This window comes from Alternaria hordeiaustralica (assembly GCF_023758085.1).
Source record: "Alternaria hordeiaustralica strain BMP 2776 chromosome Unknown scaffold_28, whole genome shotgun sequence".
Classification (NCBI taxonomy): Eukaryota; Fungi; Ascomycota; class Dothideomycetes; order Pleosporales; family Pleosporaceae; genus Alternaria; species Alternaria hordeiaustralica.
The window spans coordinates 265113-292593 of record NW_026056800.1 but is presented as its reverse complement, the minus strand read 5'-3'; the positions used below and the strand labels follow the sequence as shown (position 1 = coordinate 292593).

Here is a 27481-nt window from a genome sequence, read left to right as displayed (position 1 = left end):
GAATCGTAAGTGTGGGACCGTTATCTCGGTCGTTCACGTCGGCAGTATTGATGCGCCAGGGTTCACGCATCCTAGCCCCCGCAGTATTTCTTTCTGGAATCCCAACATCCCCGAAGGCTTGGTTCTGCATCCTCACTCGCTCGTTTCCTTGTTCAATTCGCTGCAGCTGGTAATACGGAAAGCATGTTGTCGTCAACTCCCCTCAAGACAGCCGCATGGCTTGCGTTCACGGCTTCTTTCAGCTCAGCCACACCCCAGTATGGCACTTCTCCAAAGGTCCAGTTCAAGCACTGGCCTGCTGAGGCAGCGACCGCCCTCTCCACCATGATCGCAAAGAACGCCAATCAAAGCAACTATGCGGTCTTCGACATGGACAACACTAGTTACCGCTACGATCTCGAAGAAGCGCTTCTTCCTTTCCTGGAGAACCGTGGCATCCTCACGCGCGACAACTTGGATCCCAGCCTCAAGTTGGTCGATTTCAAAGACACTGCGAATTTTACCGAATCGTTGTACAGCTATTACAACCGTTTGTGCGAGATTGACGACTTCGTCTGCTACCCATGGGCCGCACAAATCTGGTCTGGCTTCACACTGCGCGAACTCAAGACCTATGTGGATGAGCTTATGGCATACAACTCATCCATTCCCACGAAGTACTGGGACGGTGACGAAGTCACATCCAGCAGCGTAAACCCGCCGAAGGTGTTCCGGGGCCAGGTCGAGCTCTACAATGCTCTCATGGACAATGGCATCGCCGTCTATGTTATCAGCGCTGCGCATGAGGAACTTGTCCGCATGGTGGCCAGCGACCCGAAGTACGGATACAACGTACCACCTCAAAACGTCATTGGTGTTACCACCGTACTGAAGAATGTTACCTCCGGCGAGCTCACCAACGCTCGCAAGCAGATCACAGAAGGAACCTACAACGAGACCGCTAATCTCGACCTGGTCGTGACTCCGTATCTGTGGACACCTGCTACATGGTTTGCCGGAAAATGGGCTGCTATCCTTACCTACATCGATCAATGGAAGCGCCCCATTTTGGCTGGTGGTGATACTCCCGGAAGCGATTCGTACATGCAATTCCATGGGGTCGACACAGCAAAGGGTGGTGTGCATCTGTGGATCAACCGTAGAGACGCGTACTTTGAGCAACTGCAAGAGGAGATCAAGAACAATACTCAGGCGCAAATTGCTAATGGCAGGGAGGTTACGGCGGACAAGAACTGGGTTGTTGTCAAGCCCGAGGAGATTCTGTAAATATGTAATGCAAAGGTGGGGAAGCAGAGATGCGATAGATAGAATGGTAGCCCGCACTCCAGGGCTGCCGGAGAGAAAAAACGCGCTAGTTGACGTAATCGCTCGGCTAAGCTTTCTTCCAGCTTTTAGTCCCCCCCTTCTCGTGCCTGTTATCGACGCGTCAAGCTCACCAACCACCTCACTCACCCCACGCGCCGCCACTAACCATGCAAATGACGCGTGAAACCAGAGCGCATGCATGAAGCGATAGTAAGTTGCGCCCTCGTTGCCTTCCACCTTGTCCTTCCTTCGATGATGATCCCACATTACACTTGAACCGAGATGCTTTAGTTCTTGCCCTTCCTTCGTGCGCCTCGTGGTTTGCGAAAGCTAGCCCGGGTACACTGGGTCGGGTCAGACTTTGGTTTCGATGCGCGAGTAGAAGATAGCTCTGATTTGCACAATATTGCACCAGTAAAATCATTTCGGGTGTTATCAGTACTAACGGAGACCAAATAGTCCAACGTACAACAATCTCTATAAACTGATATAGTGGTATCTAAAGCGCTGGCACGATGCGAAACGAATGCCGAAAGAAACTTTATCGAAAAGAAATTCTAGTTTTCATCTTTCTATCAGAACCACATCAGCATCTGATTTACTTTGAACATCTTCCCGTACCTCATCCGGCTGATCCTTTGACATTTCGGTCTTCTTTTCTGGTTCCTTGTACCAGACTTCACTTGGGTTTGCCAAGATACTCTTCTGCAGCGCATCGCTGAACATCTGCATCACACTAGACGCGCTCGCATCTTTGACTCGAGTCTTTCCCATGGTTGTGTAGTGCCTAACGAAGTTCCCGTTGCAATCCGATATATCCTTGTTGGCGGTACCAGGACGGGATAACATATCGTCGCGGAAACCGGGCCACCCTACCGCATCGTCGCAGGGTATGGTAACGATCGTTTCTGGCGTCTTGTTAAAGTCGTAGCGGATGTATTCTGAAAAGGCGCGTTGCTCGTGGCTCCATTCGTATCTCCATTTCGCACAGCCTTTGTAGCGTGTCTCGGATGTGCAATCGCGCCACGCATCCAATAGTTCCAACGTCATGGATGAGTTTTGCGCAACCACAAGGCCGGTGTTGAGGACGCGCATCCCCTTGCTGTCTAGGCTAATCGAGCCTTCATCGCGGATTTCTTCGGTATCCCATGGAAGAGCAATGGATGTGTGCTGCTTGATGCCCCAGCGGTTGAACATCCACTCGAAGGGGACGTCCGGATGCGCTATCGTAACGTCGGCATCCATTACAATCACGAACTGATATTCAGGTATGAGTTCGCGGAGAACGTGGGGCAATATCCACGTGTTGTAGTGGTCCTTCATGTCGCGCGCTTGATAGAACTTGTAGTCGTAGCCATGGACCAAGGCGTACAGATAATGGTTCATGATGGAGTTGGAGACCAGGCCGGCGCCTTCAGTCTTGAGATTTTCCCAATCTAAGCGTTCTGGGTTGAGAAGCTCGTTCTTGCCAGTCGGCACACGCGTGTCGATGTCCACTATCAAGACCTTTTTGCCCAGAGGCTTCGTCCAAATCGTCTCACGTCCACCTTCGTAGTATGTACCGGACGGATCAACATATCCGGTCGAGCTCGGATCGTGTTTTATGGGCGCAAACAAACTGGCAACCGTGTCTCGGAGAGTTGGGTTCGATGATCTACACTGAGTGTCAGTGAAAGAGCCTCTATAGCAGGACCTGGATTGACGTACGGACGTGTGATCCTCGCCACGACGAATACACCTTGGTCGCGGAATGCATAGAAAGAGAGTGTTGCCACTATTACGAAGGTGGCAATGGCCACAATATAGGTACGTTGCGCAGCGAGCATGATCAAAGGAGTGACAACCGGGGAAGCAAGAATGATCCACTGTCCACGAAACCTAGAAGACAACGAGTGTTCAAAGGAATGGGATGACGCAGGATAGCATTGGCCCTACGGGAAGCGAGCTGGCTACCATCAAGTCGTGCCATTACGCCGAGCTCTCCAGCAATGCGCGTCGCTGGTTCCAACCCTGTCATGTAGCGGAAAGATACACGGTCAATCCATGTGCCACGAGCTAGGCCAGCTCCCAGCACAAGAGATCTGATGAACACCGCCGGCCCGCACGGTAAACCGTTGCGTTTGAGTTCCCTTATGCTAGATTTGGCGAGCGGTTTATCAAGACCTGCAGGTAGCATCAAACTTGTCTACTCTACGACCGCATTGACACATCATTATAGGACTGAAACGCATCGTTCACTCGCTTTGGGGTTGTACGGCAGATTCCCAAAGAGGCCCGTGGTATGACCGTTTACTGATCGCGATCACGGACACACCAATCGTTGGTTTCTCGGCCCCATCCGGATACGTGTAACGGCTTCGCGATTGTGGCTGACGACGAGTCTGATGGAAGCTACTAGCGTCGTCGACAGCGTTCTCATCTGATCTCAAATGACTGTAGCTAGAAGCAAGTACGACGCGATCAACCACTTCACACACTCGGGCAGATACACACGGTGGTGCTTTCGTCAGTACGGAACAAAGGCTTTTTGTCGCAACTTCATCGCGGTACCATCATTTGAACGCGCCCGACACACCAGAGTCATAATTGCGTTTCGATCATAAAACGTGGAGGTAGTATGATTACTTCGGTAGGAACGTGACGGAGAAGAGGCCGCGCCGTGGACGCGACCTCGGGAAGTAGCGCCGATTGATATATTCCGACGCTCCCGCCGCCTTATTCTTAATCAAACTCAACTTTACTAATCATTATCACAATGCGCAACGGCGTGTAAAGATGACAGTCATTTGACAGAGTTCCGCATACGCTTCTAGCATCGGTTTTGCAAGTTGTAGTACACTCAGACTACCCAGGTAGCGAGGTGATGCTGAACCGAACGAACCGACGCTTAACTGTTCAGCAATTGTTATCTCGCGCGATGTTAGAGATTGCTTTCACATGTAAATAACCACGTAAGAGCGCACGTAAGAATGATGGCATGTCAGCACTAGTGCGCAATGTTCAATCCCATTCGCATGGCACGGCATTTCACCATTTTGCATCTACGACGATCACAATTGCGTACACCGAGATAGTTCTGCCGCATTGCGTATACATGTGTCTGTCATGGCATTCTAGCTCTCCCATTCTTTACTACTCAGACTCTATCGTCTTGCTGTTAGAAACCACTGCATGTAGTACTTATCGAAGATGAACTGTCACGAGGTCACAATGACCACAAGTCGTTTTGGGATTCGCCCCTAGATATCTCGTTCATTCGAAAAGTTCCCGTCCAGTTTACTGAAAGTGTTGTCTGACCAGAGTCTAGCATGATGTCGTACGTCCTTGTTTGAGACGTATGTTGAAGAAGGTAGGCGAGATGACAGCGGGAGAGGCGCCAAGCATCTCGTGACCGAGGCAATTACAAAATCATGTTCAAACTTCCGATCTCCGCCCGCACTCGCTTTCGTTCTCGAGAGCGCGATCCAATTGCGCCACCTCAGCCCGCATTCATCCATCCACTCACGTACGGACGGGACGTGCATCTGAGCTCGCCCGAATGCCTAGATTTGGCTCCAAGAAGACGCGTTCGGGATGCGCACAATGTAAAGCCAGACGCGTCAAGGTAGCTTCCCCTTCCAGATCTGTCGCGTTCGCGTATACTTACCCACATCCAGTGCGACGAGAGTAGACCATGCGGCGCGTGCACTAAGTATCACGTCGAGTGCAGTCTTCTGGGGGTTGCAAGCCAAAGTCCAAGCCGTGTAGACACAACATCTCCACGTAACGATCCTACCCCAATAAACGCGTCAACACCCACGAATGGAAATGGAACAACGCCACTCGACACGGGCCTAATCCAAGAGGGGAGCGCATCTCCATTATTAGCAGGTGTCTCAGAAGAAGGCTGGATGCAGGACTTGGAACTGACGCACCATTATACTGCACATGCATATCAAACTATGCCGGGCGCCGAGCATGTGAAGCAAATCTGGGGACTCGCTGTTCCACAAGAAGCCTTCAAGTATCCTTTTCTCTTACACAGCATACTAGCCTTTTCCGCGAACCATCTCGCTTACATCAACACCTCCAGGGCCACCCACTTTCGTATGGCCGCCTCGACACATCAAAGCGCAGCACTGACAGGTCTAAATCATGCCGTCGCAAACATCGGGCCTCTGAATTGCCATGCTATCTTCGCTGCAGCATCAATGACTGTTATCAACGCATTTGCTGACGCGCGTGCGTACAACTTGGATGTTTTGGTGGAGATTTTGCAGTTAGCACGAGGCATGGATTATGTACTCAGTAGTGTGACCGACATGCTGAGAAAAGGTCCCTTCGCAGCCATTGTCCGGCCTGCTGAAGAGATGCCTAAGCCACCGTCCTTATTATCTGCCTTACTCGTGGACATCCAGGCGCTGAGCTGCCCGACTTCTGCCGACCCATCGCCGGACGACATCAATGCTGCTGGGGCGGCTGAAGTACTTCGAAACGGTCTTCAATATTCGTTGGAAACTTCTACTCATCCAGCCTTGCGGGCGACGATGATATGGCCGATCGCTATCGCGCCGGAGTTCATCGAAGCGCTCAAATCAAGGACACATCCTGGAACTAGGGCCACCTTCAAGCGCTATTGTCAACTCGTGGAGTATGCAAGTACTGACTTCTGGTTCTACACAGGATGGAGGGGGATTTCGCAACACCTGTGATGTGTCATACATGGTAGTCTCCCTATGGTCTCCGCAATGAAGGAACGAAACCACTGATGAGTTAGTCTAATAAACTCTTCTTGGATGAACAACACTGACATCGACAGGTTTACAGACTCAAAACACGACGTGAAAGTACTCATGTCACTACCCGTGTTCCACTTGCAGCTCAACGTATGTCTACTGCTTTTCACTGCAGCTTCTTATTGCCATACTGTCGGCTGGGTCAGTCTCTAGAAGCACACAGTGACTTCCACCCATCCGATTGTAGTAGTGAATCAACATCACGAACGCGTTGTGTGCATATAAGCTCCCTGATGTTGTACCTTTCAACACTCACATCCATACACGACCACCCCCTACTTCTTCGCCCAGCCAACCTGCGCTCTCGGAATACATCTACCCGACTACCAAAGTACAAGTCATTGCACCTGAATTCGAATATGTCAGGCGCATCCTTCTTCAAGGCTCTGGGCCTTGCCCCAACGGCATCGGAAACTTCGGTTCGGTCGAGGTTCAAGATCTTAGCTCTAGCTTACCATCCCGACAAGACAAATGCAGTTAACAAAGCAGTAGCTACTTCCCGTTTTGTGGAAATACGACAAGCTTATGAATATTGCATGTCTCACCTCAGTCCGGAAGAAGAAGTGGAAGAAGAATACGAAGAAGAGGATGATGATTCGGACTGGCGAGGCAAGCTTCCTACCGGGATATTTGATGCGAACAGCGCATGGTGGGACGGACTACAGGGCGATGAGCCCATGGCTATCTTGAAATGGGCCGAGGCTTGTCAAAACGCGCAACGCTTCGCTGCCGTCAAGCTTGATGAGGTGGAGCAACGTAAGCTCAACGTCAGTTATCTCAAGGCCTACGAAAACTTCGAATACTGGCGTCGTAAGCATATTGAACGATATGAAGAAGAAGACCGCATACAGCAGGACATCAATGCTCTTCCAGAGCGTCTTCAGGTCCACGTCCGCCGCTCTCTCGAAGCTAAACGGGCTGAGCAGGACTATTGCTATGAACAATACCAGGAAGATCATGACGAGGAACAATACTTTTGGGAACAAGAGGCCTTGGAAGATCCCGATTCTATACCTATGCCGACCGACACGTGGCGCTACCGTCACAATGCGGTGGAAAATAGCGCCACCCCCAAACAGCACCTCACAAATTTCAGAATACAGTGTGCGGCGGTCGAGAAGCGCAACATAGAATGGAAGGAACAGGGCATTGAGTACTATCCTCAAGCGGAGATGGATCGCCGTACCAGGAGGCGCAAAGCCACGGAAGCTAGGCTTCTCGAGGATGTTGCGCGCGCTGAGAAGCAGGCTCGCGAACTCAAATTGATCTCATCGATCAACTCCGCGAAGCGTGTTGGCCGCCTTGCCAAAGCAACCGCTACCGAGCTGATAGACGATGTCATACCTCAGTGTCTGGAAGATAGTCCCAAAGACGATGCTGTACCTCACAGTCTGGAAGACGGTGTTGAGGATGAGGCCGCATGATTCACTCTTTACTTAAACTATCAGCTATCGGATGTTGGGCATGATGGCAGTGATCTCTCTTGAATTTTGCTCTAGCCCTCATGGCTAGCCTTGCGTGCTCCAGACGGTAGGATGGTAGACCTCATCAGAAAGCATCCATCAAGTCTTGCTGCGTTACTTCAAGTTTGTCTTTCTGCCTTCTATTGCGATGAGTATTACACGCGCTTTCTACTGTTCTATCAAGTCCAATCAGATCTCCTTTGTAACATAATTTGCCCCAACACCGTCTATGCTGGAGTTACTCCCCACGCTGCTGGCCTCATGTCAAACTCCGAGACCTCCGAAACAATCTCCGCCGCCTTCGATCCATAACACTGTCCCACAACCCATAGCGAAGTATCGATACCCGAGCTAACTCCGCCAGCGGTCACAATGCGCACACCCGCCTCAGTAGTACCCGCATCCGACCATCGTTGCCTCACAACGTTGATCTTCGAATCACCGCCCGCAGCTTCATCAGCGAGCATTTTCTGCAGGTCGAGCGACAGATGATGAGTTGTGACGGTACGGCCTGCAAGCACTCCAGAAGCGGCTAGGATAAGGCCTCCAGTGCAAACTGATTGCAGGAACCTCTTGCCCGTCTCCTTCCGTGGCTTCGCGTCTGAGAATCGTCGAATGAGTTCAGCCAACTCTTTGCCCTCTTTGCTACTCATGAGTTGTTTGATGGTATCGTCGTGCGCGCCGGGAATGACCAGGATGTCGTATTCTTCGATGCGGCTAGACATTTCCGCGAAGGTGGCATTAGGCAAGTAGACCATGGCTTTGGAAATGGAGGTAACGGGGCTCTGATGCGCAAAAGAAGTTACTGAGAAAGGAGCTGGTTTCTTCATGTCCATCTCCATGTCGTGGTAGTGGCAGTATATCTCGGCTGGACCCGAGAAATCCAGGAGGTCGCCATCTGGGTAAATGTAAATTGCGACTTTGAATTGAGACATCGTTGTGTTTGGTAGTGAGTGAGTCTCTGGCTACATGATTTTATATGGTCTTGCTTTTCCTTTTTATAACCACCGGCTCATCTCTAGTGTAGTGGTGTGCCTGATCTTTCGTAACACGATGTGCCCGGATCGGATGTAAGTTTGTGTCCGACTTCCGCGATCGTCAAAGAGTCCGCTCCGTATGTTGTACCACGAGCAAGTATGCACTGATTACTGTAGCCTAATGTGATCGTGCGATGTATGGTTGGTTTATTTTTGCAGAGCCGAAGACCAGATTCTAGTCATTCGTGCACGTGTCAACATCAGGTGCTGTCGGTGTCTGCTACACAAGCACAGTAAATGCGCATGACGACGTCGCCTGGTGATCGCGCCCAGGGACAATTGTGTCGAACGGAAAATGCCTATATCAATACAGCGCCCATTGAGAGATTGTGTAATTGATCGAAATGAACGCGGTTGAAACATTTGGAGATTGCTGCGGCATATGTCCCAAACCTAGCACCGAATTCTGCATGCACTGCCTCAACATGCCCTACTGTTCCTCTGCCTGCCGTGTTGCAGACGCAGAGAAGCACGCACCGCTATGCAGTACTTTGCAATACTTCGGGCAGAGCGCTCGCCCGTCCTGGTTATATTCTCGTTGCATTTTCTTTCCAGTCGACTACTCACAGCCACGTTTTGTTTGGCTGAAGTATTACGGATTACCTTGTCAGCGGCACATCGACCGCGAAGACCTAAGATTGTTCGTAACCGGTGTACCTTCCGGTGGGGACGCAACTTTTGACTGCTTCCGCGAAGGTAACAGGAAACTGCGTGATCGGATCACTGTTCGACATGACAGTAACGCTCTTGGAAACAAGCAACCCTACAACCAATGTGTAATGGCATTACTTGGTCAGGTGGCTGGTGAGTATTGGAGAGGACCGCTCTTGGCTCAGTCTTACAGGTATCGCGTTGATGACGACCTGCATCGATGGCCTACGGGGGATCGAACCGAGGCGAGTGAAATCTTGATCCCCGTGGATCTCGATGCTACATCTCTGGCGCCGATTCTCTCATTCATGAAATGGAGGGCGACGTCGACGGATGACTATAACTTGACTATCGCTGCGGAGGACGCGACGCTCAGGACGGCCATCGTAGGGAACATTTCTCCAAAGAAAGCTTCACCGAAGAAGTCTTCACCAAAGAAGAAAAAGAAGTGAAATCCAGTCGATGGTATATCGGTCGAGACGGAGGATGAGACCGAGGGCGTTATTAGCTGCAGGAATACGCCTGCCGGCGGTTGGGCGAGGACCTGAACTAGCCGTCGGTCAGGAAGAGAGTGGATTACTGCACCTGGAATGGACATGATAAGCGTTTCTAATGGTGATGTTGCGCAGTAAACGTCGCCTACAGTGTGGGGCCTGACGATGTGAAGGTCATCCTGATATTTCGCACGTAAGCTGACACTAATACTCTCAAATGTGATCGTCCTGCCTGTGATGTAAGATAGGCGATGTCTGTAATGTACGAGGCGACAAAGGCCAGAGATTTCTCGCGGAGGATAAGTGGCGAACCATTTATGTCGCTGTGACGAGGCTTGTAAACTGATAAGTGTGCCTACCTCAAAGGTGTAACATCTTGGCTTAGCACATATAGCGGAGCCTGCAAGCCGGTTGCATATCGAAGCAGCTTATCTAGGCGCTAGAAGTTGTTCTAGATGATCCTCGCCCATTGTTATGGGTCGATAAGCCGTGGGTGTCGTTGCAGTGAGGCCTCGCGTACCTAGAATTGCCTGGTCGATCCGCAAATGCATGCAGATGGGACCTTCATGGCCCACCATCCAGGCAGACGGAACCCTTATGATTATAGTTTTTCGAGAACAAGTAAGCGATCCATTGGTAAGAAGGTGCCTGTGATCAGCATTGACTTCATAGAGACAAAGTGATGCCGTGTCATCTCCGAATGATCTTACCTGCCTCGTGTCTCAATGGTGCGCAGCGCATGCTGACACGATAACGAGCTTGGAAGTCTTCATCCTTCCCACATCCAAGTATTCTTGAGCCGACACTTGCCCTATGGCCTTATCGTGTTCCTCATCTTAGCATACGCGATGGCAGCAAGCGCCCAGACGCGCTGCGCCGCTGGCCAAGCTTCGATGCACACGCGACGAAAGCACCAAGGCTTCGCACTCCTCCACACAAACGTGAATGAACTTCCCCACAGTGTTCTGTTATCCGTGTCTGGTCCAATAGCATGTCATGTCTCGAGTGGAGTGGTGTAGCCATGGCTTGGCAAAGCGCTGCCGGTCAACCGACCCTTGTTCGGCCAAGACAGGACGAGACGGAACTCGGAACGCAACTTTGCTTGTAACCTTCCATTTCGTTCGATAGTCACCAGCGCCGCCAACAGTTCCAAGGGTCGAGTTCCAATGCCTGGGGAGATAGTCTGCACTACTGTCGGGCTTTCCGTCGCGACCTAGACTCAGACATGGCGAATCGATGCCCGCGGATCCAAGTGGCTTGTCCTTGTGATAGGCCGTGGGGACTGGGGTCGGGCGTTGTCTGAAAGTACGGTAGCATCCCGAAGTATTGGTAACAGAATCGTTATCTCTTGGTTGCCACACAAGTGATTTGCAGATACCAAGGGGCGGGGTTTGTGTATAAGATGTCCTGGCTGTGCGTGACCGACTAGGCTGCCTACTCGACTGCTGTTCCACCACTCTCTCGGAATCTGAAGAAGTCTTTCATTCTTTCCGCCTGCCCAGAATCTGCCAATCATGGGCGAAGCCGGAGATGTAAAGCACGGTGAGGCTGCTGTTCGCACCACCTCGAGCCCGAACAGCACACCGTCAGAAGACATCATGCCACGGCCGACCGTCGCTGAGGAAGAGAAGAAGACATTTGTGCAGAGAGTCATGACGCCAGGATCAGTATGGCAGATCATCATCGCCGCTCTTCTCGCCATTGCTATTGGTTTGGCAGTTACCACTACGGTAGACGAAGTACCAGACGCTGCCATCACGATACTTGCCATCCCAGGTAACCTTTGGTTACGCGCATTGAGGGCAGTCGGTATGTTGCAATGGAACCTCTCTAGATGCGTGAGCTGATTATCGCAGTCCTTCCAATGATCGTCACCGCCATGATCCTGGCAATCCAACGTCTGCGCAACATGACACAGGGAGGAGGTGCAGCGGGTAAACTCGCTCGCTGGACAATTGGCTACTACGTCATCACCACCATCCTCGCTGTCGCACACTCTGCCCTACTAGTCGGCCTGGTCTGGAGTAAACTCATGAACCCAGTCTCAGGAAGTGCTCTGGATCTGGACGACGAGAACAAGGAGCTTGTGGACGAAAGGAAAGAAACTGCCATCCACGATGTCGTCGAAGACATGTTCTTCTCGTTGGTTCCCAACAACATCGTCAACGCCCTGGCGACCGATGCCCTCCTTTCGGTACTTGTCACGGCCGTCGTCCTTGGATATGTCATCAAGCCAGGAGGTGCGATTCATCGAGCTGTCGAAGAAGTCGAAGTTATCGTCCTCAAGGTCATCACAGTTTTGATCCACCTTGCGCCTATTGGAGTGTTCTTCTTGATCATGCCGAATCTGTTCCGTCTCGATATTGCTGAGATTGGGACGAACCTGGGTATTTTGATTGGTGGTACCTTGGTCGGCATGTTCATCCACCTTTTCATTGTAATTCCCATCATTTTCTTCGCGATCACCAGATCCAACCCGTACACGTTCTGGATGAAGATGAGTCCAGCATGGATTACCGCTTGGGGAACCGCCTCCAGCGCTGCGACCTTGCCCGTTACCATTCGCTGTGTTTTGAAGCAGGGTATTCCCATCACAGGTCAGTCTCCATGGTTATAAGTAGTCGATCGCGATCACTGACACACAGTTAGTAACCAAGTTTGCCGTACCTCTCGGTTGTTTGATCAACATGGATGGTACTGCGATCTATTTCCCGATCGTCGTCGTATTTTTGGCCGCCACTCAAGGCATCACCCTGAACGGTGCCGATTACATCATTGTCATTCTACTCTCGACTCTCGCTTCGATCGGAACCACACCTATTCCAAGTTCGAGTCTGGTCTTGGTTGTCATGATTGCTTCCAGTGTCAACATCCCAATCACTGGAATGTATGCCGTCGTCATCGCTATTGACTGGTTCCTCGACCGCTTCCGAACTGCAATGAACGTCAGTTGCGATACTTTCGCAGCCAAGGTTGTCACGCACATAACGGGGATCAAAGACGAAGATGGTCAGTCGTACGATGAGGCCGAGAATGTCGACCCGAACTCGCTCGGACGAACAAACGAGTCCAAGGTTTAGATGCTGTCTCCCCAGTTTAACATAGCGGTCTTGAAATCTCCGAATTCTTCCGAGCTCAATCTTAAGTAATGCAATCCTCTTTCGCTCATACTCAACAGCGTTCCTTCTCTTTGTGATCGTGAATCAAGGTACTCATTTCACGCGATCTGACAGCGTATTTCGTAATGCCATCGCATCGACCAGCCATGTCGGCATGCCGCGTGACAGGCGGACCTCAGATTGCGCGACTTGGACGATCGGGTCAACAACACAATGAAAAGAATACGCAAAACCAAAGAGGACGTGGTGGAAGAGATGAGCAGTGCTGCAGAGCGTTTGCCGCATATGCCCTCGCTCCTGATATAGGCGCGCACGAAGTCTGGAAATGTGGCCGGTCCGGAAAATTAGCCGGCTCGGAAACGTAGTCAGTCCGGAAAAATAGCCTGAACATCCCCCCTGTGAATCTGGCAGTTGTTCGGGACGGCGTAGTGCTGTGGAAAGACAGCATTCGTGGGTGTTTTCGTGATGACACAGTCGAACGCTTCGTCGTGGCGGCCGGGAGGAAGCTTCGCTCCACTTCGCGCCGGATCACGGGTCTTGGCGCGTCAGCTGCTTTCCCACCTAGCCATCATTGCGTCATGAACACGAGGCACGATTGAGATGTGCCTGCAACAGAAACGAACGCGTTCTCGTCGCGACTCTTACGCGGAGTGGTTCTATTAAGTGCTGAGGAGATAACTGGCATGGAGGGATGGTTCATGTCGTCGCGTATGACGACGTTCTGGTCCAGCACCGTCCAAGGTACGTGTTTTGACCCCTATCAGTCTTTACTTCCCGAGGTCCTCATACGAGGGTTTGCATCATCTTATGTTCTCGTTTGAACATTCTCGTACAGCTCAACGCTACGCGATAGTCAACTTTTCGTCTCTAGTCTATCACGCGACGTGGAAAGTCGCGTCGTTGCGCGCGTTGTATGGTATCGGCAACCCTTGTTGATGCACAACCCGTTCGCTTGCAGACCTGTCGTAACCTATACGAAGATTATCCGGAGCAATGCACTTTAAAACACGCGGTGTACATAGGAAGGCTTTCACCACAGCCTCGCGCATCGCTGCTACAAGCATCTTCGCCCTTGCTGACCGCTCGCGCATCTGCCATGATGTTGAAGAAATGATACGTAGCTTAGAGGTACCCATGGCAAACAGGACGCAACAAAGCTCATACTTGGACCGTTGCGCTATCCGCAACCAAGAGACCTCGCCAACCCGATCAACGGCATGGCAAAAGTGCCTCCGGGTTCAAAGGGTACTAGAGCCAGAGTGATAACTAATCCTCATGCTAGCAACAATTTACTTCGGCACGTGGCCTGGAGCTCCAAGAGATGCAAATTGCTGTGAGCAATGGCTACAGGCCCGTTCTTCCACGTACTCAGTTTGCCATACTTCTTTGTAGGTCTCCCCGGATACCAATGTTCTGGAAGATCTGGTTCATGTGCGGAAGCTCTAATTAGTCCATTTGCACCAATCAGCAGCCAGATCGGATCCTTGGCCATTGCGATCACAATATATCGCGGGGAAGACTAATGCGGAGTGCAAGATGATCTCGTGAGATTGCTCTCCGTGTCCAGAATGGTATAGCGTCAGAATGCTCAGAAACCGAAACGGTACATATCTTTGCAATACGCGTAGAAAACGAGGAAACACACTCAAGCAGAAAGACTAACTAAGATGTTCTACGGCCTTGCTTCGCTTTTACTGCTAGCTACTAGTACTTCAGCAGCAGTAGTTAGCAGGAAAGCACCCGCTGGCTTTGTCACAACCAAAGGCAACGCCTTCAAATTAGACGGAAAAGATTTCCACTTCGCAGGTAGCAATGCCTATTACTTTCCGTTCAACGACGTCAGTATATTTCACTTCAGACTTGCCACACTTACTGAAACTCCACAGCTCCAATCCGATGTAGAGGCTGGCCTGGGTGCCGCGAAAAAGGCTGGACTCAACGTCTTCAGGACATGGGGCTTCAACGATCGCAACAGGACGACTCTCGCAAACGGACTACCACAGTACGGTGGCGAAGGTGCTGGTCCCAGTCCGAACGTCCTGCAATGGTGGAGCAACGGAACACAGGAGATCAACCTAGTACCGTTCGACAAAGTCGTGAAAGCTGCGGAGAAAACTGGCATGAAGCTCATCGTTGCTTTGACGAACAATTGGGCCGACTATGGTGGCATGGATGTCTACACGACCAATCTCGGCTACAAGTACCATGACGATGTAAGTCACACAGTCTTTGCCTACATGATCATAGACTAACATAGCCTTCGTTAGTTCTATCATGTCCCAGCCATCAAGAAAGCGTACAAGAAGTATGTCAAGGAGATTGTCAAACGCTACGCCAAGTCTTCGGCCATCATGGCGTGGGAGTTGGCGAACGAGCCACGATGCGGTGCTGATGGTGTACGAAACTTGCCGCGCAGCGAGAACTGCACTCCTGACATGATCACCGAGTGGATCGATGAGATGAGCACATATGTCAAGTCGCTTGACAAGGACCATCTTGTTACATGGGGTGGTGAAGGAGGCTTTAACAGGCCTAGTGACGATGGCTTCTATAATGGATACGATGGTGGCGACTACGACAAGGAGTTGGCGCTCAAGAACATCGACTTCGGTACCTTCCATACATATCCCGATTGTACGTATAACTCCTTCGACAGGCATCAACACTATCATTCTTTGAGCTACACTGACTAGACTTGCAATAGGGTGGTCCAAGAGCGTCGAATGGGCAAACCAATGGATCATCGATCACGCCGAAGCCTCTCGCGCCGTTGGAAAGCCAGTCGTACACGAAGAATATGGATGGCTAACCGACGACAAGAGGCAAGAATACCTCAGCAAGACCTCGAATGTCACAAGACTTGAAGCCATCGGGCTATGGCAGGCCACCAGCCTGAAGGAGAAGATGCCGGATATGTACTGGCAATTTGGCTACTCTGGCTACTCCTATGGAAGCAATCACGACGACGGATTCACGATCTTTCTGGAAGACGCGGAGGCCAAACAGCTTGTTTACGAGCATGCGAAGAAGGTCAATGCTTTGAACAAGAAGTGAGATGTTGCGCTGTCTGGTTTGTGTCGCGCCTGTCTCACAGCAAACACTTAGTGCTGTATGCACTAGTGCTCTTTCCTCATGCAAAAGGCGTATGCTTGACAGGTAAATGCGTCAGAACTGAGTTGTGTCTTTATGCAAATTCGTTCGGTTTGCGGAGTGTTCCCACAATGTATATAGTCGAATCCTTTCACTTCCTCCCCACGCCACCCGTTATTTCGTTCGACATCGTGCACTGAAAAGGCTGCAGCAACGTAGTTCATTATTTCGAACTACACCAACGTGTTTCTTCGATCCTGCCAAGAAGAATAGGTTGCACTCCTCTTCCGTCCGACTATACCACACTAGCTTCCGCTACTACAGCTGCCTGAATCTACACCACCCTAGGCCTATTATCTTACGCCTATTCTCAGATCATCTCATACACAACCTCAAGTCAGCCACCCGATTCTGTCGACGATGTGCGGCTTCACATGCATTACATACAGCGAGTGCGCCCACACCGTGCTCTCAACGAAGCCCGAACACACCTCTCTTTGCTTTAACGCGAAGGAAATACATTTGGTCCAAGGTGTCGACAGCGCACCCGCCAATTGTGTTCCAACTGACGACACAGAAACCCCGATTGCCGCGGAGAATACTTTCTTTGATTACTGCGATGACTGCCGAGCCGAAGCACGCGCTGCTAAACCGATTGAGCGCGGTGAGATGGATGACATAGTTCAGGCTCATGCGCATGCAAAAGAAGAAGACCAAGGCTCGTACGACGAAGACGAGACTGAGCAGCTGAAGGATTTAGCCACCTACCTCGATGTAAAGCATGCTGCCGGTCTTGAGACTATCCAACAGCTCAAAACTTTGTCGTCAATTCCGACCATTCTCGCACTCATCACAGACCCCGAACTTCGCGCCTTTCTGTGCGCACCAGACGTGGAAAAGCACTTCGCTACGTTCAAGTACTGCTCAGAACTCTTTCCAGTCATGGGCAGCTACATCCAACAGCGTGCTCCAAACAAGTTGTTTGTAGAGACCTTCTTATTCCTGCAGGACAAAGCGAAGAAGGCGACGGCGTTACTAGAGTGTTTCCAAATCGTTCTCGAGTGCCTTCTCAACTACGAGCCCTCTCGACCAGAAGAGCACTTCAACGGTAGCGAAGCCCGATTGGAGTTCTTTGGCGATATGCTCAAGTGTATGATTACCAGTAGGGATCTTGAAGTTCCTCCGATCGCCTTCCATTTCCATGAGAATAGCTTTGTAGTTCCCGAAGCCACCATTCAGCAACTTGAAGAGAATCAGGACGTGCCGCAAGCTTGCACCGAGAAACAGGAGAAGAACTCGGAGAAGAAACCATCGCGGAAGGAGCGTGGCATTCTGAATATACATCACCTGGCGTTCGACCCAGAGTCACTGAAGGGACTACTGGACGACGAACCGTCTCGTAACTTCGAGGCAGTACACGTCGCGTTTCCGGAAGATGAGAATGCTGTGGGTATAGACGTGGAGGACGAGCAGGGTAACAAGCTCGTTTGGAGAGATGGCAAGTCGCATATCATCTTCGCTGTTACCAAAGCTGAAGACAAGACTGCTGTCAAAGAGATGAACGAGCAACCGACAAAGCCTAAAGATGAGCTTCAGACTGAGCCAACGAAGACGACATATCAACCAACAGGCGGCTTTGGTTTCGATTACTCAGACGAAGAAGATGACACACTTTTGAACAATGAAGTGGCCGAAACTAAGGCGATTGCGGTCGAGAGCGTCGACATGTCCTCAGACCCATCACCATACCTATGCATACCCTCCTCCCCACCCGTATCGGCCGCAGAGTGTTCATTCCAGTCTCATTCATCTAGTGCGTCTTCTCCATCCTCACCATCCCTTCCAGCTCTTCCGAATACATCCAAGAATGAAGACGCGGAAACAAGCCAACCAAAGAGTGGCTCCTCCTCACCATCGTCTCGTAAGCGCAAGTCGTTATCGAGCGAGTCAAGCGAAGACAAAAAAGGCATCAGCAGTGACGAGGAAGAAGATAAACAACACTCCGACCCTCCCATGAAGCGAAGCTGCACGACCAGTCTATCTTCCTCCTCTTCCTCCTCTCGATCTACGACGCCTGTAGAAGCAACGTTGCGCAATTTCCCATCAGCACCAGCCTCACCTTTAGCGGACCTACCTCCTCTACCATCTTCGCCTGCATCTCCAGATAGTTCGTCGTTGTCTTCTGTATCGTCTTATGTGGACTCCGCATCATCGCCTCAGTCGCCTCCTGCGCCCCTTCCGCCGCAGCCAACGACGCCACAGCACCGCATGCAGACGCGTGCTATGACACGTAGTGCAAGTACCACACCAGCGCCTCCGGATGTGGCATCTACGAGAGCAACGCGTTCATCGAGGAAATGATGGAAAGAACAGTGTCAGCATAAGAGACAGAGGGGCTGATGAGATGGATGAGACTTTGAGAGAACAAAAGAACAAAAGGGAACACAACTATATCCCAGGTAATTGCACGAGAGATATCGCAATGGCTTGAGGTCTCGTGGATCAGTGTTGTTGCATAGGCTTTTGCGCGTCGCGTTCTGTCGACACTTATCGTGTGTTTTTGTTATGACTTGTTTCAAGACTATTCCATTCCTTTAGTCAACAAGAGTTCCCGGGTACGTAGTCTTGAAGGTTGTGACAAAATGCACAAATTCGGGTTGAAAAAGATCAGAACAGCTTTTGTGGGTATCAAACGACCTACTACGCCCCGATTAAACCATGCGCATGTATTAGATATGGTGTCGTACGCTCCACAATGACAAGCGTATGCAAGCGCGGCGAATGACATTAGAAGTTGCAGATATAGCTCATTCGGAGTCGTCACCTCCGCTGTCGCCGCTCTTATCATCCTCCTCGTCTTCCGATTCGCCCTGGACATCGTCGTCATCATCGTCATCGTCGTCTTCGTTATCATCGCCGCCAGCCTCTTCCTCGCTATCGTCTTCCAGTACAACCTTCTGCTGTGGTACAGGTTTTGCTGCTGCCCTTCGGCTTGGTCGACCCGTAGCGGTGACTTCACTTGCCTTTCCCCACGCCGCTTCGCCCTCTTTGATTGCCTCGAGGTCTTTCGCAAACTCCCTCTGCTCCTTGATCTTGGCTGCCTTTTCAACCGAGTATTTGCCATCCATGCCCACGTCCTTCAGCCAGCCCTTGAGCACGCGGATCTTGTCCTTCGAGGTGTCGCACTGGGACAGTTCGGGGTCGCGCGACCAGACTTTTCGAATGCCGCACTTCACGAGCCAGCCTTGGAGTCGCTTGACTTCAGCGGTGTCGGGATCGTCCTCGGTCTTCGCTTTGGGCGCCGCTTTCGGTTTCGCCGGGGCCTTTTCCTTCTTGCCCTTTGCTGCAGCGACTTTCTTCTTCTTCTTGGGCTCTTCGTCTATGACGCTGGACAGATCACTGTCAGATACGTCGCCCTTTGTCTCTGCCTTCTTCGCTGGCTCGGGTTCGACGTCGCTCTCATCGTCAACCACAGCGCCGGGTCTGGACGTCGGCTTCGGCGAATCCTCCTCGTCCGAGTCTTCTGTCACAGTCTTCTTCCCCCGCCGTACTAATTTCTTGGGTGGCTCGCTCTCTGCATCGGATATCTCGGCGGGTGGTTCTGAGAGCTCAGCTTCAGATTCTTCGGACTCGGTCTTTGCGCGCTTCTTGGGTTTCTTGGCGGGTGCCGCAGCCTTGCGCTTGGTGCCTCTGGCATTCTCGGTGGCAGCTTTGGTCTTCTTCTCGGCGGGCTTCGCTTTGGGTTTCGGGGCGGCTTTTTTGGGAGTAGACTGTGGTGTAGGCTCATCGGAGCAGAACTTCTCCTACATATTTTTAGTACACGGTAAGGAATTCGAAGTCGGGCCTCATACCACTGCGTCTACAATGACTTTCTGTGATTGCTCTTTCCATGTCGAGTCTGTCTTGAAGAAGCCCTCGTCTAGGGCTAGTTCCTTCTCTGCGCGCGCCCGAACGCGCTTCACAGTCAGATCATCGCTTTTTCCAGATTTGTGGATCGCGATGACAATGTCGCGCAGTTTGTTTGAAATGGTCGCCTCAGAGGGCCGGTCTGCTTCGGAATCCGACATGATGGGCGGCGCGTTCGTAGATGGTGTTGATGATCGACGGCCGTACGCGATAGACGCGGCGGTTAGGGCAGGCACGTCGCCGGTAGCGTACACGTGACTCCGCGGAGAGATCCAATGGCGTCAAGTGGCTTCAGGGCCTGCGGGGAATTTGTCGTGTCGAGCCACGGCGATGTCAGTGTATCAGTTGAATCGCATTCCTTCCTGCTGATTGCATGAATCGCATGGTATTGCCAATGCAGATGCCCATAGATGATGCTGGGCGCCGCCCTTTGACGTCGAGTTGGTCTGTGAGCGCCCCGCGTCTGCTGGGTTGGGCAGCTCCACGACCGACGTCACATTTATTCCCAAGTTTCACACAGACACCGCCAGCTTCATTCAGTGTTTTCCAACGCGGCCTACACCTGTCAGCGACCGAGCTGCATGCCGCCAGTCCCGACCGCCCCTAGCCCCAGTCATCTTCAACTTTAGCATCTGCCCGGGTTGTAACTGCGCCCTGCCGTCTGCCAACTCTGGCCGCTTGAGCTCGGAACCTGCGAGAAGCCGCCTCCACCTTCGAGCGGGCCTTGATCTATTATCATTCTTTCGTCACGCCAGCACCACAATTAAAATAACTGATCCCTCCCCCCTCGCGCCAAAGGAAACCTACCCACACCGCCTGCTCACCGGCCCCAGCCACGTTGCGGAGGTGAATGCTGACCTCGCCCAACATCCTACGCCGCAGATAAATTTCCTGTCAGGAGTGTCGCGACTCAACCACCTTACAACCCCCACTATCCAACATATCCACCGCCAAGATGTCTAACGCGCCCACAACCCTCAAGCAGCCCGAGTCGTCGGAGGGACGTCTGCTGCTCGTGTCGAATCGACTGCCCATCACCATCAAGCGCTCCGATGAGGGCAAGTACGACATGTCCATGTCCTCGGGAGGACTGGTCAGCGGTTTGAGCGGACTCTCCAAGACCACCACCTTCCAGTGGTATGGCTGGCCCGGACTTGAAGTCCCCGAGGACGAGACAAAGACTTTGAACGACCAGCTCAAGGAGAAGTACAACGCGGTACCTGTTATGCTCGACGATGAGCTCGCAGACAGGCATTACAACGGATTCTCAAGTGAGATTACCTATGTAGAACCATATCGCTGCCAGCACTAACAATTGTAGACGAGATCATGTGGCCGCTCTTCCACTACCACCCCGGTGAGATTACCTTCGACGAGTCCGCTTGGGACGCCTACACCGAGGCCAACCGCCTGTTCGCAAAGGCCGTCGCAAAGGACGTACAAGACAACGACATGGTCTGGGTGCACGACTACCACCTGATGCTCATGCCCGCCATGTTGCGCGAAGAGCTCGGCAACACGAAGAAGAATGTCAAGATTGGCTTCTTCTTGCACACACCTTTCCCCAGTTCCGAGATCTACCGAATCCTCCCCGTCCGCAATGAGATTCTGCTTGGCGTTCTCCACTGCGACCTCATTGGCTTCCACACATACGACTATGCTCGTCATTTCCTGAGCAGTTGCTCGCGCATTCTGTAGGTATCAGCCCAAGGGCAGAGTTCGCACTTGCTAACTCAGACCAGGGGACTTGCCACAACACCAAACGGAGTCGAGTTCAAGGGCAAGGTCGTTACTGTCGGCGCTTTCCCTATCGGTATCGATCCCGAGAAGTTCGACGAGGGTCTCCAGAAGCCCAAGGTACAAGAGCGGATAGCAGCCCTCGAGAAGAAGTTCCAGGGTGTGAAGCTCATCGTTGGTGTTGATCGCCTCGACTACATCAAGGGTGTACCACAGAAGCTGCACGCTCTCGAGGTGTTCCTCACAGAGCATCCCGAATGGATCGGCAAGGTCGTGCTTGTACAAGTCGCCGTTCCTTCTCGGCAAGACGTCGAGGAATACCAGAACCTCCGCGCAGTTGTCAATGAGCTTGTTGGTCGCATCAATGGCAAGTTCGGCACTATCGAGTTCATGCCTATCCACTTCATGCACAAGTCGGTCTCTTTCGACGAGCTTATTGCGCTCTACGCCGTCTCAGATGTCTGTCTCGTATCTTCGACACGCGACGGTATGAACCTGGTGTCCTACGAGTACATCGCGACACAGGAGAAGCGACACGGTGTCATGATCTTGTCCGAGTTCACTGGTGCTGCACAGAGCTTGAACGGCAGTCTTATCGTCAACCCATGGAACACCGAGGAGTTGGCAGATGCCATTCATGACGCAGTCACCATGGGCGATGAGCAACGTAGTCTAAACTACCAGAAGCTGTCCAAATACGTCCGGAAATACACTAGGTAAGTGCCCACGATCACATCTCGATCGACACGTTCTAACTTCACACAGCGCATGGTGGGGCGAGTCGTTTGTCACCGAACTTAGAAGGATCTCGGAGACGCCAGACCGCAAAGTACACTTCGCTAACGCTCCGGTTGCTGGAGTTGATGACTCTACAAAGACTGCTGGTGAGACGAGCTCAGAGCTACCGATCCGCCAGGAGACCGGCAACAAGGACAAAGAGTCAGACCCGGCCGCTGCTGTCGATGCTCAAAAGGAGATCGACGGCGCATCTAGCCGATAGGCGCTGTGCCCCACGGTGAGCACCTCTGATTATTACGACGGATGATTTCACGTGACGAAAGTTCGGCGTGATGGATTCGCTTGGGTTTGACGATTGATGAAGGTTCCGATTCTCACAGTATCCCCTCAATTACTAGATCTTCTTACCTAGAAGCTGTAGTGGAAACATCACTGCAGTAACAATATACCCCCTCTACACACGACCTTGTTCTTTGCACTCTGATCGTAACTGTTTTGTTCCGCGAGTGAGTTCGTACCTTCGTGAGAAACAGGTATATGAGAGCGTGGGATGTTCCTGCCTACGAAGGTCACTGCCAAGCCATTAGCGCGTCATCATCCGCTGTCGCAAACCTCACGCGCAATTTCGCGTCTTCTGCGCCCCCAACCCCCATCACGCCGACAAGAAAACTTGCACCGGCAACTTCGGAAACGATTAGTAACGAGTTTGATTTCACGCGTCAATACGAATCAAGCCTCGATGTTGACGCGCAAAACACGGTCATGAGAAACCACAATGGAGCGACCCGCGTCTTTTATTAGAAGTCTGACTGCGTAGGTCTGACACTGACATGACCGAATCTCAGCAGTCGACTTAATCAGCACCGCCTATCTACCACTCAATTAGAGCGCCACTAAACTCACGCTCCACGAAGCCGACGGGAGCGTACGTGTGCGGCTGCTGCGCTAGCTCCGAGGAAACGCCAGACGCTCCTTCCAAATGGTACCAGTCCCCTCAAATACCGACATCCACTGCCATCCCAAACGCCAAGTCACTGCATGAACTACCACCCTCACTTCTGCTTGAACATCGCTGCCTCCCATCCGTACGCACGCGCTAGTCGACGTCCGTAGCGTCTGGCCAGAGTCAATGGCACTTCACCGCTCGGATGCGGCTCATGGAACTGGATTCCACGTGGCAAGTTCAACTTCTTCGGTGTGAATTGCCACGCAGACCCGTGCAGCTTCTCGACGGCGAATCCAAGCTTGGTGAGCGTAGCCACAAGCTGGTCCCATCGGATTTTGCCCGGAGGCTCGCTGTCGTTTGGCACATGGAACAGCGCCTTGATTACGACATACGCGTCCTTTCCAACATGATATAGAGGTTTTGACATGGCCATCGGTCGCTCCTGCGCTGCCTCATCGGCGTTGTGAGCCGCAGCATCTATCTCGCTATGTGTCTTCGATTTGATCTTACCTGCAACGGCGAGGCGATCGAAGTTTCCGGTGATCTCTTTTGTTGGGTCATGAAAGATCTCGGATATAGGCTGATACTCGTATGCAATGATCGATTTCGGCGATGCATCGTGACCTTCCGGGTCATACCACGGAGCTGTTCTCTGCATCGGACCGCCTTCATCGAAGAGTCTGCGAATAGTAGCGTGTTGGGAATAGCCTGTGAGCTTACGAAAAGACCTATCGACGCATCTCCAGAACCTGTCTAGGTTGCGTTCCGCCTTTCGACGTGCTTCAACGGCCTGTTTTGTATGGACAGTTTCGCTGGGATAGTCTAGTTTTCCATTGCTTGACACTTCAAGATTCGGTATGGCCAGCTCGCCGCCTCCGTTTTCCATCGTTTCTCTCCACTTTTCGTGAGCGTGCAAGAAGCCCAGAACTGGTTTAGGAACGACAGCATCGATCTCGAGAAAGTCGAAATGTGGTGTCATCCTGTCGGCGCAGGATGATACTCGTAACAGGTGTAGACATTCCACGCTGATTGACAGCTGAGTCAAAGAATGTTCTATGAAAGGTGAGAGCTTGGATCTTGCAGACGGCTCTCGTCCGCAGTATGTCTCAAGGCAGTCCAGATGGCAGTGAGATACGTCGACCGTTGAATCCTCATCGCTCACTCGACCCAAGAGCTTCTCTACCCGGCTACCAACGACATCGTCAGTTGCGGTCAGCGCGGCTGTGTAATCGGATGTTCCTTGTATAGGCTTCCTAACATAGAGGTGACGCAAATGCGGAGAGCCCCTAGCGAAGTTCTGCAAGAACCCCGCGGCTTCACCTTTGCATCCCAGCAACAAGAAGTACACAACTTTCATAGCATCGAGATAGCGTCTGAATAACTCCTCGGTCACTTCTCCTTGCAACGTCAACTCGTAAAGAGCTTCGAGTTTGAGGGATTCCTGATAGAGCTGGTCCCAGACGATAAGAGTGCCGTATGCGCTGGCCATGATCTCGCGGAGAACGCAGGAGTTGAAGTATCTCGTTCCCAGTCTTTCGGATGGCTGTCCAGCTTTGTTCAGTATGTTCTCATGGCGATGCTCCACGTGGTCTTGGACGTGTTCCGCAAAATACACAGGGTCCTCGCGCAAGGCCCAGGCATGGTCTTTGATACTGTTCAATACTGTTGAGATCAGATGTCGGATGCGCGTACAATCCGGCATACTTCGCGCACAGTATTCGGCCTTAATAGCTGCATCTTTAAGGCTACTGCTCACAAAATCTTGAGGTGGCAAGCTCGGTGGCTGGAATGGGATCGTCCTAGCATCAGCTAGAATCATGTCGCTGGGGATGTCATGCATGATCTTGATACAGCAGTCGACAAGGAACCTCAACAGACCAGCTTGAATGCGAAGCATCTGCAGGCCTGGTCCCAGAAGGTACATGGTGCGCAACCCATTGAGAACGATGCATTCGGGTTCTGCCGGGTCCACCACGCGACCGTATAACTCCGGTATATACTGTTGTGCCTCGAAATCCTGGTCTGCGAAGGATATGCTGGGATCCTTGAGTTGCTCCCGGGTAGTCCGCGGTGCAGCCGCTGGAGAATAGCTTAGCTCGGTGCTAGCGAATGTTGAAGGACGATTGTGGGCGCGGACTTTGATCAATTCGAGCAAGGACCTCGCATCTGACAAGTCCTCCAAATTGATGTAAGGCCATAGCTCGTTGCGATAGAATACTTTCTTCGCGCCTCCGCATGTGCACTTAGCGCAATAGAAGTGCGGATCCTCCATTTCAGGTCGATGTGTAGCAGGCATTTCGGACCATACGGCGCAAAGTAGCTCTCGGCGCTTTGCTGGCGACTTTTTCTTCCACCGAACCGATATGGCGGCCCCATGTTGTTTCTCGATGACGTTGAGGTAAGAGAACTCGGTGTAGATGTTGTGGCTCAGCTCTTTAGCTGTGCGTTCCACTAAATCTAACGGTAGATCGAGCTTAGCATCATCGGCTGCTAGGATTCCAAAGATGGTGTTGATGTCGCTCATATTCGCAGGCCTAAAGCTGTGTCAGTGTACTGGGCGCGATCTAAAGGGAAGAAACATACATGATTCGTGTATCGCTGTGCGCAGTATTGACAGAATCCGACCGCGCCGGCGACTGTCGTTCGTACGCCGTCAATGGGAAAAATTGCTTATGTTCGCGGTGGGGGAGCGGATGTAGAACCACAAGGCGATGGAGGCCTTGAGCAAACGCAAACAGTGTGGCGCTATGACCTCAAGTGGCTTGACTGAGCGAAGTGCAAGTTGCGCGTCGGTGCACTTTTGATACTGCTGATCGATCAACACACCAGACTGATGGTGCGGTCGCTACCAGACACATCGGCCTTGATTCCATCTCGGCAATATACCGCCACGTTCATCAGGTGGATTGATATGTGACTTGCCTTTAAGCAGCCAATGTTCTGCTCCCTCCTCGGCAAGTGTGCCCTCCATATTACGCGCATAGTTGATGACTGGACCGTTCGTGCTAGCTATGTGCTTGGGCACTTTTCCAAGGTTCTCTTACAGCTGACGGCCACATGGGTTGGTCTGAATGCAGTCAGACGTTCGTTCCATTTGTCTGCGACTACCCGCGTGTCACAACATTAGTGGGTGTACAGATAATCTGGGGAAAAGCATCCTTGAAGGGATTGTGTTATCGTCGGTTAGCTAACTTTTCTACTACGAGAGATCTTCTGGTTGTCACATCATCGTAGAGTCACCTATTAGAAATTGTCGTCATACATGGGTATAGTATGAATTGCGGAAGTAATGAATGACCGATCGTGGTCAGTACCCTTAGCCATAGTCCATATGGGTTGGCAGCATCTCACAGATCCTTCATTGAGCTATACAAGTAATGTAGGCAACATGATGAAATGCCTAAAGGCTCTCACTTCCTCACCTACCGCCACACCTGCCAAAATAAAGTAACGCTCTTTCCCCTCCAATTCTGCCTCGAGCCTCTACGTAATATTATCAACTCTCCATACTAAACTTTCAAGGTTCTGCACCATCGATCTGCTATCTCTAGATCCCCACAATGAAGTACTTCAGTATCATCACCTTCCTCACAAGCCTTACCGCAATCGCCCTCAGCTCCGTCGTACCACGCGGCGTACTCTCGGACTGCACCCATCATGAAAACGGCGCCTGCATCCCCTCGCCCGCTCAATGCGCAGAAGGCGAACTACAATGTCTGACTACTCTCCACATCGGCTACGACGGCATAAACATCTGCAAGGACGGAACATGGGAGGCACGCGAGACATGTCGCTGCACCGATAAGCCATCACCCCAGTGCATCGACGCTACGCTTTCTTCTCGCGACAACAACTTGCACCGCCGATGCGAGGAAGGCGTACCGAAATGTATGTTGCGGGAGAACAACGGGAATGGAGGCGTGCTCTTCAGGTGCAAGAACGGGTTCTGGAAAACTGCTATGCGTTGTCGATCTTCTGAGCGTTGTCATGATGGGAAGCTGGCTACTTGTTCGTGGCCTGGTGCAGCTTAGGGGAATGGATAGGGGAGGGGTTTTGGCTGTTGTCGTCGCTAAGATGGGAGAGCAGGGTAGTACTATAAGCTCTAAGAGTCATAGCCATTGGCAGGGTACAATCAGATGGGACGGATGAGTTCTTTATCACTTTGTTGGATTCATGTAACTCTACTATCAACAGGAATGGAAGCATGCTATCGCCATCTC

General features: G+C 51.7%; 10 protein-coding genes across 10 annotated transcripts; 6 read left to right on the top strand and 4 right to left on the bottom strand.

Moving 5' to 3' along the window:
• Positions 1-183: 183 nt before the first annotated feature.
• On the top strand, positions 184-1266 carry J4E84_009420 (uncharacterized protein; the record flags this gene model as incomplete). Its single annotated transcript, XM_049391982.1, has 1 exon — positions 184-1266. One exon carries the CDS (start codon positions 184-186, stop codon positions 1264-1266), a length of 1083 nt encoding a protein of 360 aa, XP_049240383.1.
• Positions 1267-1869: 603 nt separating this feature from the next.
• Positions 1870-3131, bottom strand: J4E84_009419 (uncharacterized protein; the record flags this gene model as incomplete). The annotated part of the gene is made up of 2 exons (XM_049391981.1): positions 1870-2959; positions 3013-3131. 2 exons carry the CDS (start codon positions 3129-3131, stop codon positions 1870-1872), a joined length of 1209 nt encoding a protein of 402 aa, XP_049240382.1.
• A 3485-nt stretch (positions 3132-6616) lies between these two features.
• Positions 6617-7504, top strand: J4E84_009418 (uncharacterized protein; the record flags this gene model as incomplete). The annotated part of the gene is made up of 1 exon (XM_049391980.1): positions 6617-7504. One exon carries the CDS (start codon positions 6617-6619, stop codon positions 7502-7504), a length of 888 nt encoding a protein of 295 aa, XP_049240381.1.
• Positions 7505-7770: 266 nt separating this feature from the next.
• Positions 7771-8478, bottom strand: J4E84_009417 (uncharacterized protein; the record flags this gene model as incomplete). The annotated part of the gene is made up of 1 exon (XM_049391979.1): positions 7771-8478. The coding sequence occupies one exon, from the start codon at positions 8476-8478 to the stop codon at positions 7771-7773; it is 708 nt and encodes a 235-aa protein (XP_049240380.1).
• A 2761-nt stretch (positions 8479-11239) lies between these two features.
• On the top strand, positions 11240-12805 carry J4E84_009416 (uncharacterized protein; the record flags this gene model as incomplete). The annotated part of the gene is made up of 3 exons (XM_049391978.1): positions 11240-11534; positions 11582-12322; positions 12375-12805. The coding sequence occupies 3 exons, from the start codon at positions 11240-11242 to the stop codon at positions 12803-12805; spliced, it is 1467 nt and encodes a 488-aa protein (XP_049240379.1).
• Positions 12806-14511: 1706 nt separating this feature from the next.
• On the top strand, positions 14512-15898 carry J4E84_009415 (uncharacterized protein; the record flags this gene model as incomplete). Its single annotated transcript, XM_049391977.1, has 4 exons — positions 14512-14682; positions 14731-15057; positions 15112-15478; positions 15549-15898. 4 exons carry the CDS (start codon positions 14512-14514, stop codon positions 15896-15898), a joined length of 1215 nt encoding a protein of 404 aa, XP_049240378.1.
• A 705-nt stretch (positions 15899-16603) lies between these two features.
• J4E84_009414 (uncharacterized protein) lies at positions 16604-18295 on the top strand (the record flags this gene model as incomplete). The annotated part of the gene is made up of 1 exon (XM_049391976.1): positions 16604-18295. One exon carries the CDS (start codon positions 16604-16606, stop codon positions 18293-18295), a length of 1692 nt encoding a protein of 563 aa, XP_049240377.1.
• A 446-nt stretch (positions 18296-18741) lies between these two features.
• J4E84_009413 (uncharacterized protein) lies at positions 18742-20001 on the bottom strand (the record flags this gene model as incomplete). Its single annotated transcript, XM_049391975.1, has 2 exons — positions 18742-19737; positions 19786-20001. The coding sequence occupies 2 exons, from the start codon at positions 19999-20001 to the stop codon at positions 18742-18744; spliced, it is 1212 nt and encodes a 403-aa protein (XP_049240376.1).
• A 794-nt stretch (positions 20002-20795) lies between these two features.
• J4E84_009412 (uncharacterized protein) lies at positions 20796-22577 on the top strand (the record flags this gene model as incomplete). Its single annotated transcript, XM_049391974.1, has 4 exons — positions 20796-21111; positions 21162-21534; positions 21583-22293; positions 22343-22577. 4 exons carry the CDS (start codon positions 20796-20798, stop codon positions 22575-22577), a joined length of 1635 nt encoding a protein of 544 aa, XP_049240375.1.
• Positions 22578-23367: 790 nt separating this feature from the next.
• On the bottom strand, positions 23368-25785 carry J4E84_009411 (uncharacterized protein; the record flags this gene model as incomplete). Its single annotated transcript, XM_049391973.1, has 1 exon — positions 23368-25785. The coding sequence occupies one exon, from the start codon at positions 25783-25785 to the stop codon at positions 23368-23370; it is 2418 nt and encodes an 805-aa protein (XP_049240374.1).
• Between the last annotated feature and the right edge of the window lie 1696 nt (positions 25786-27481).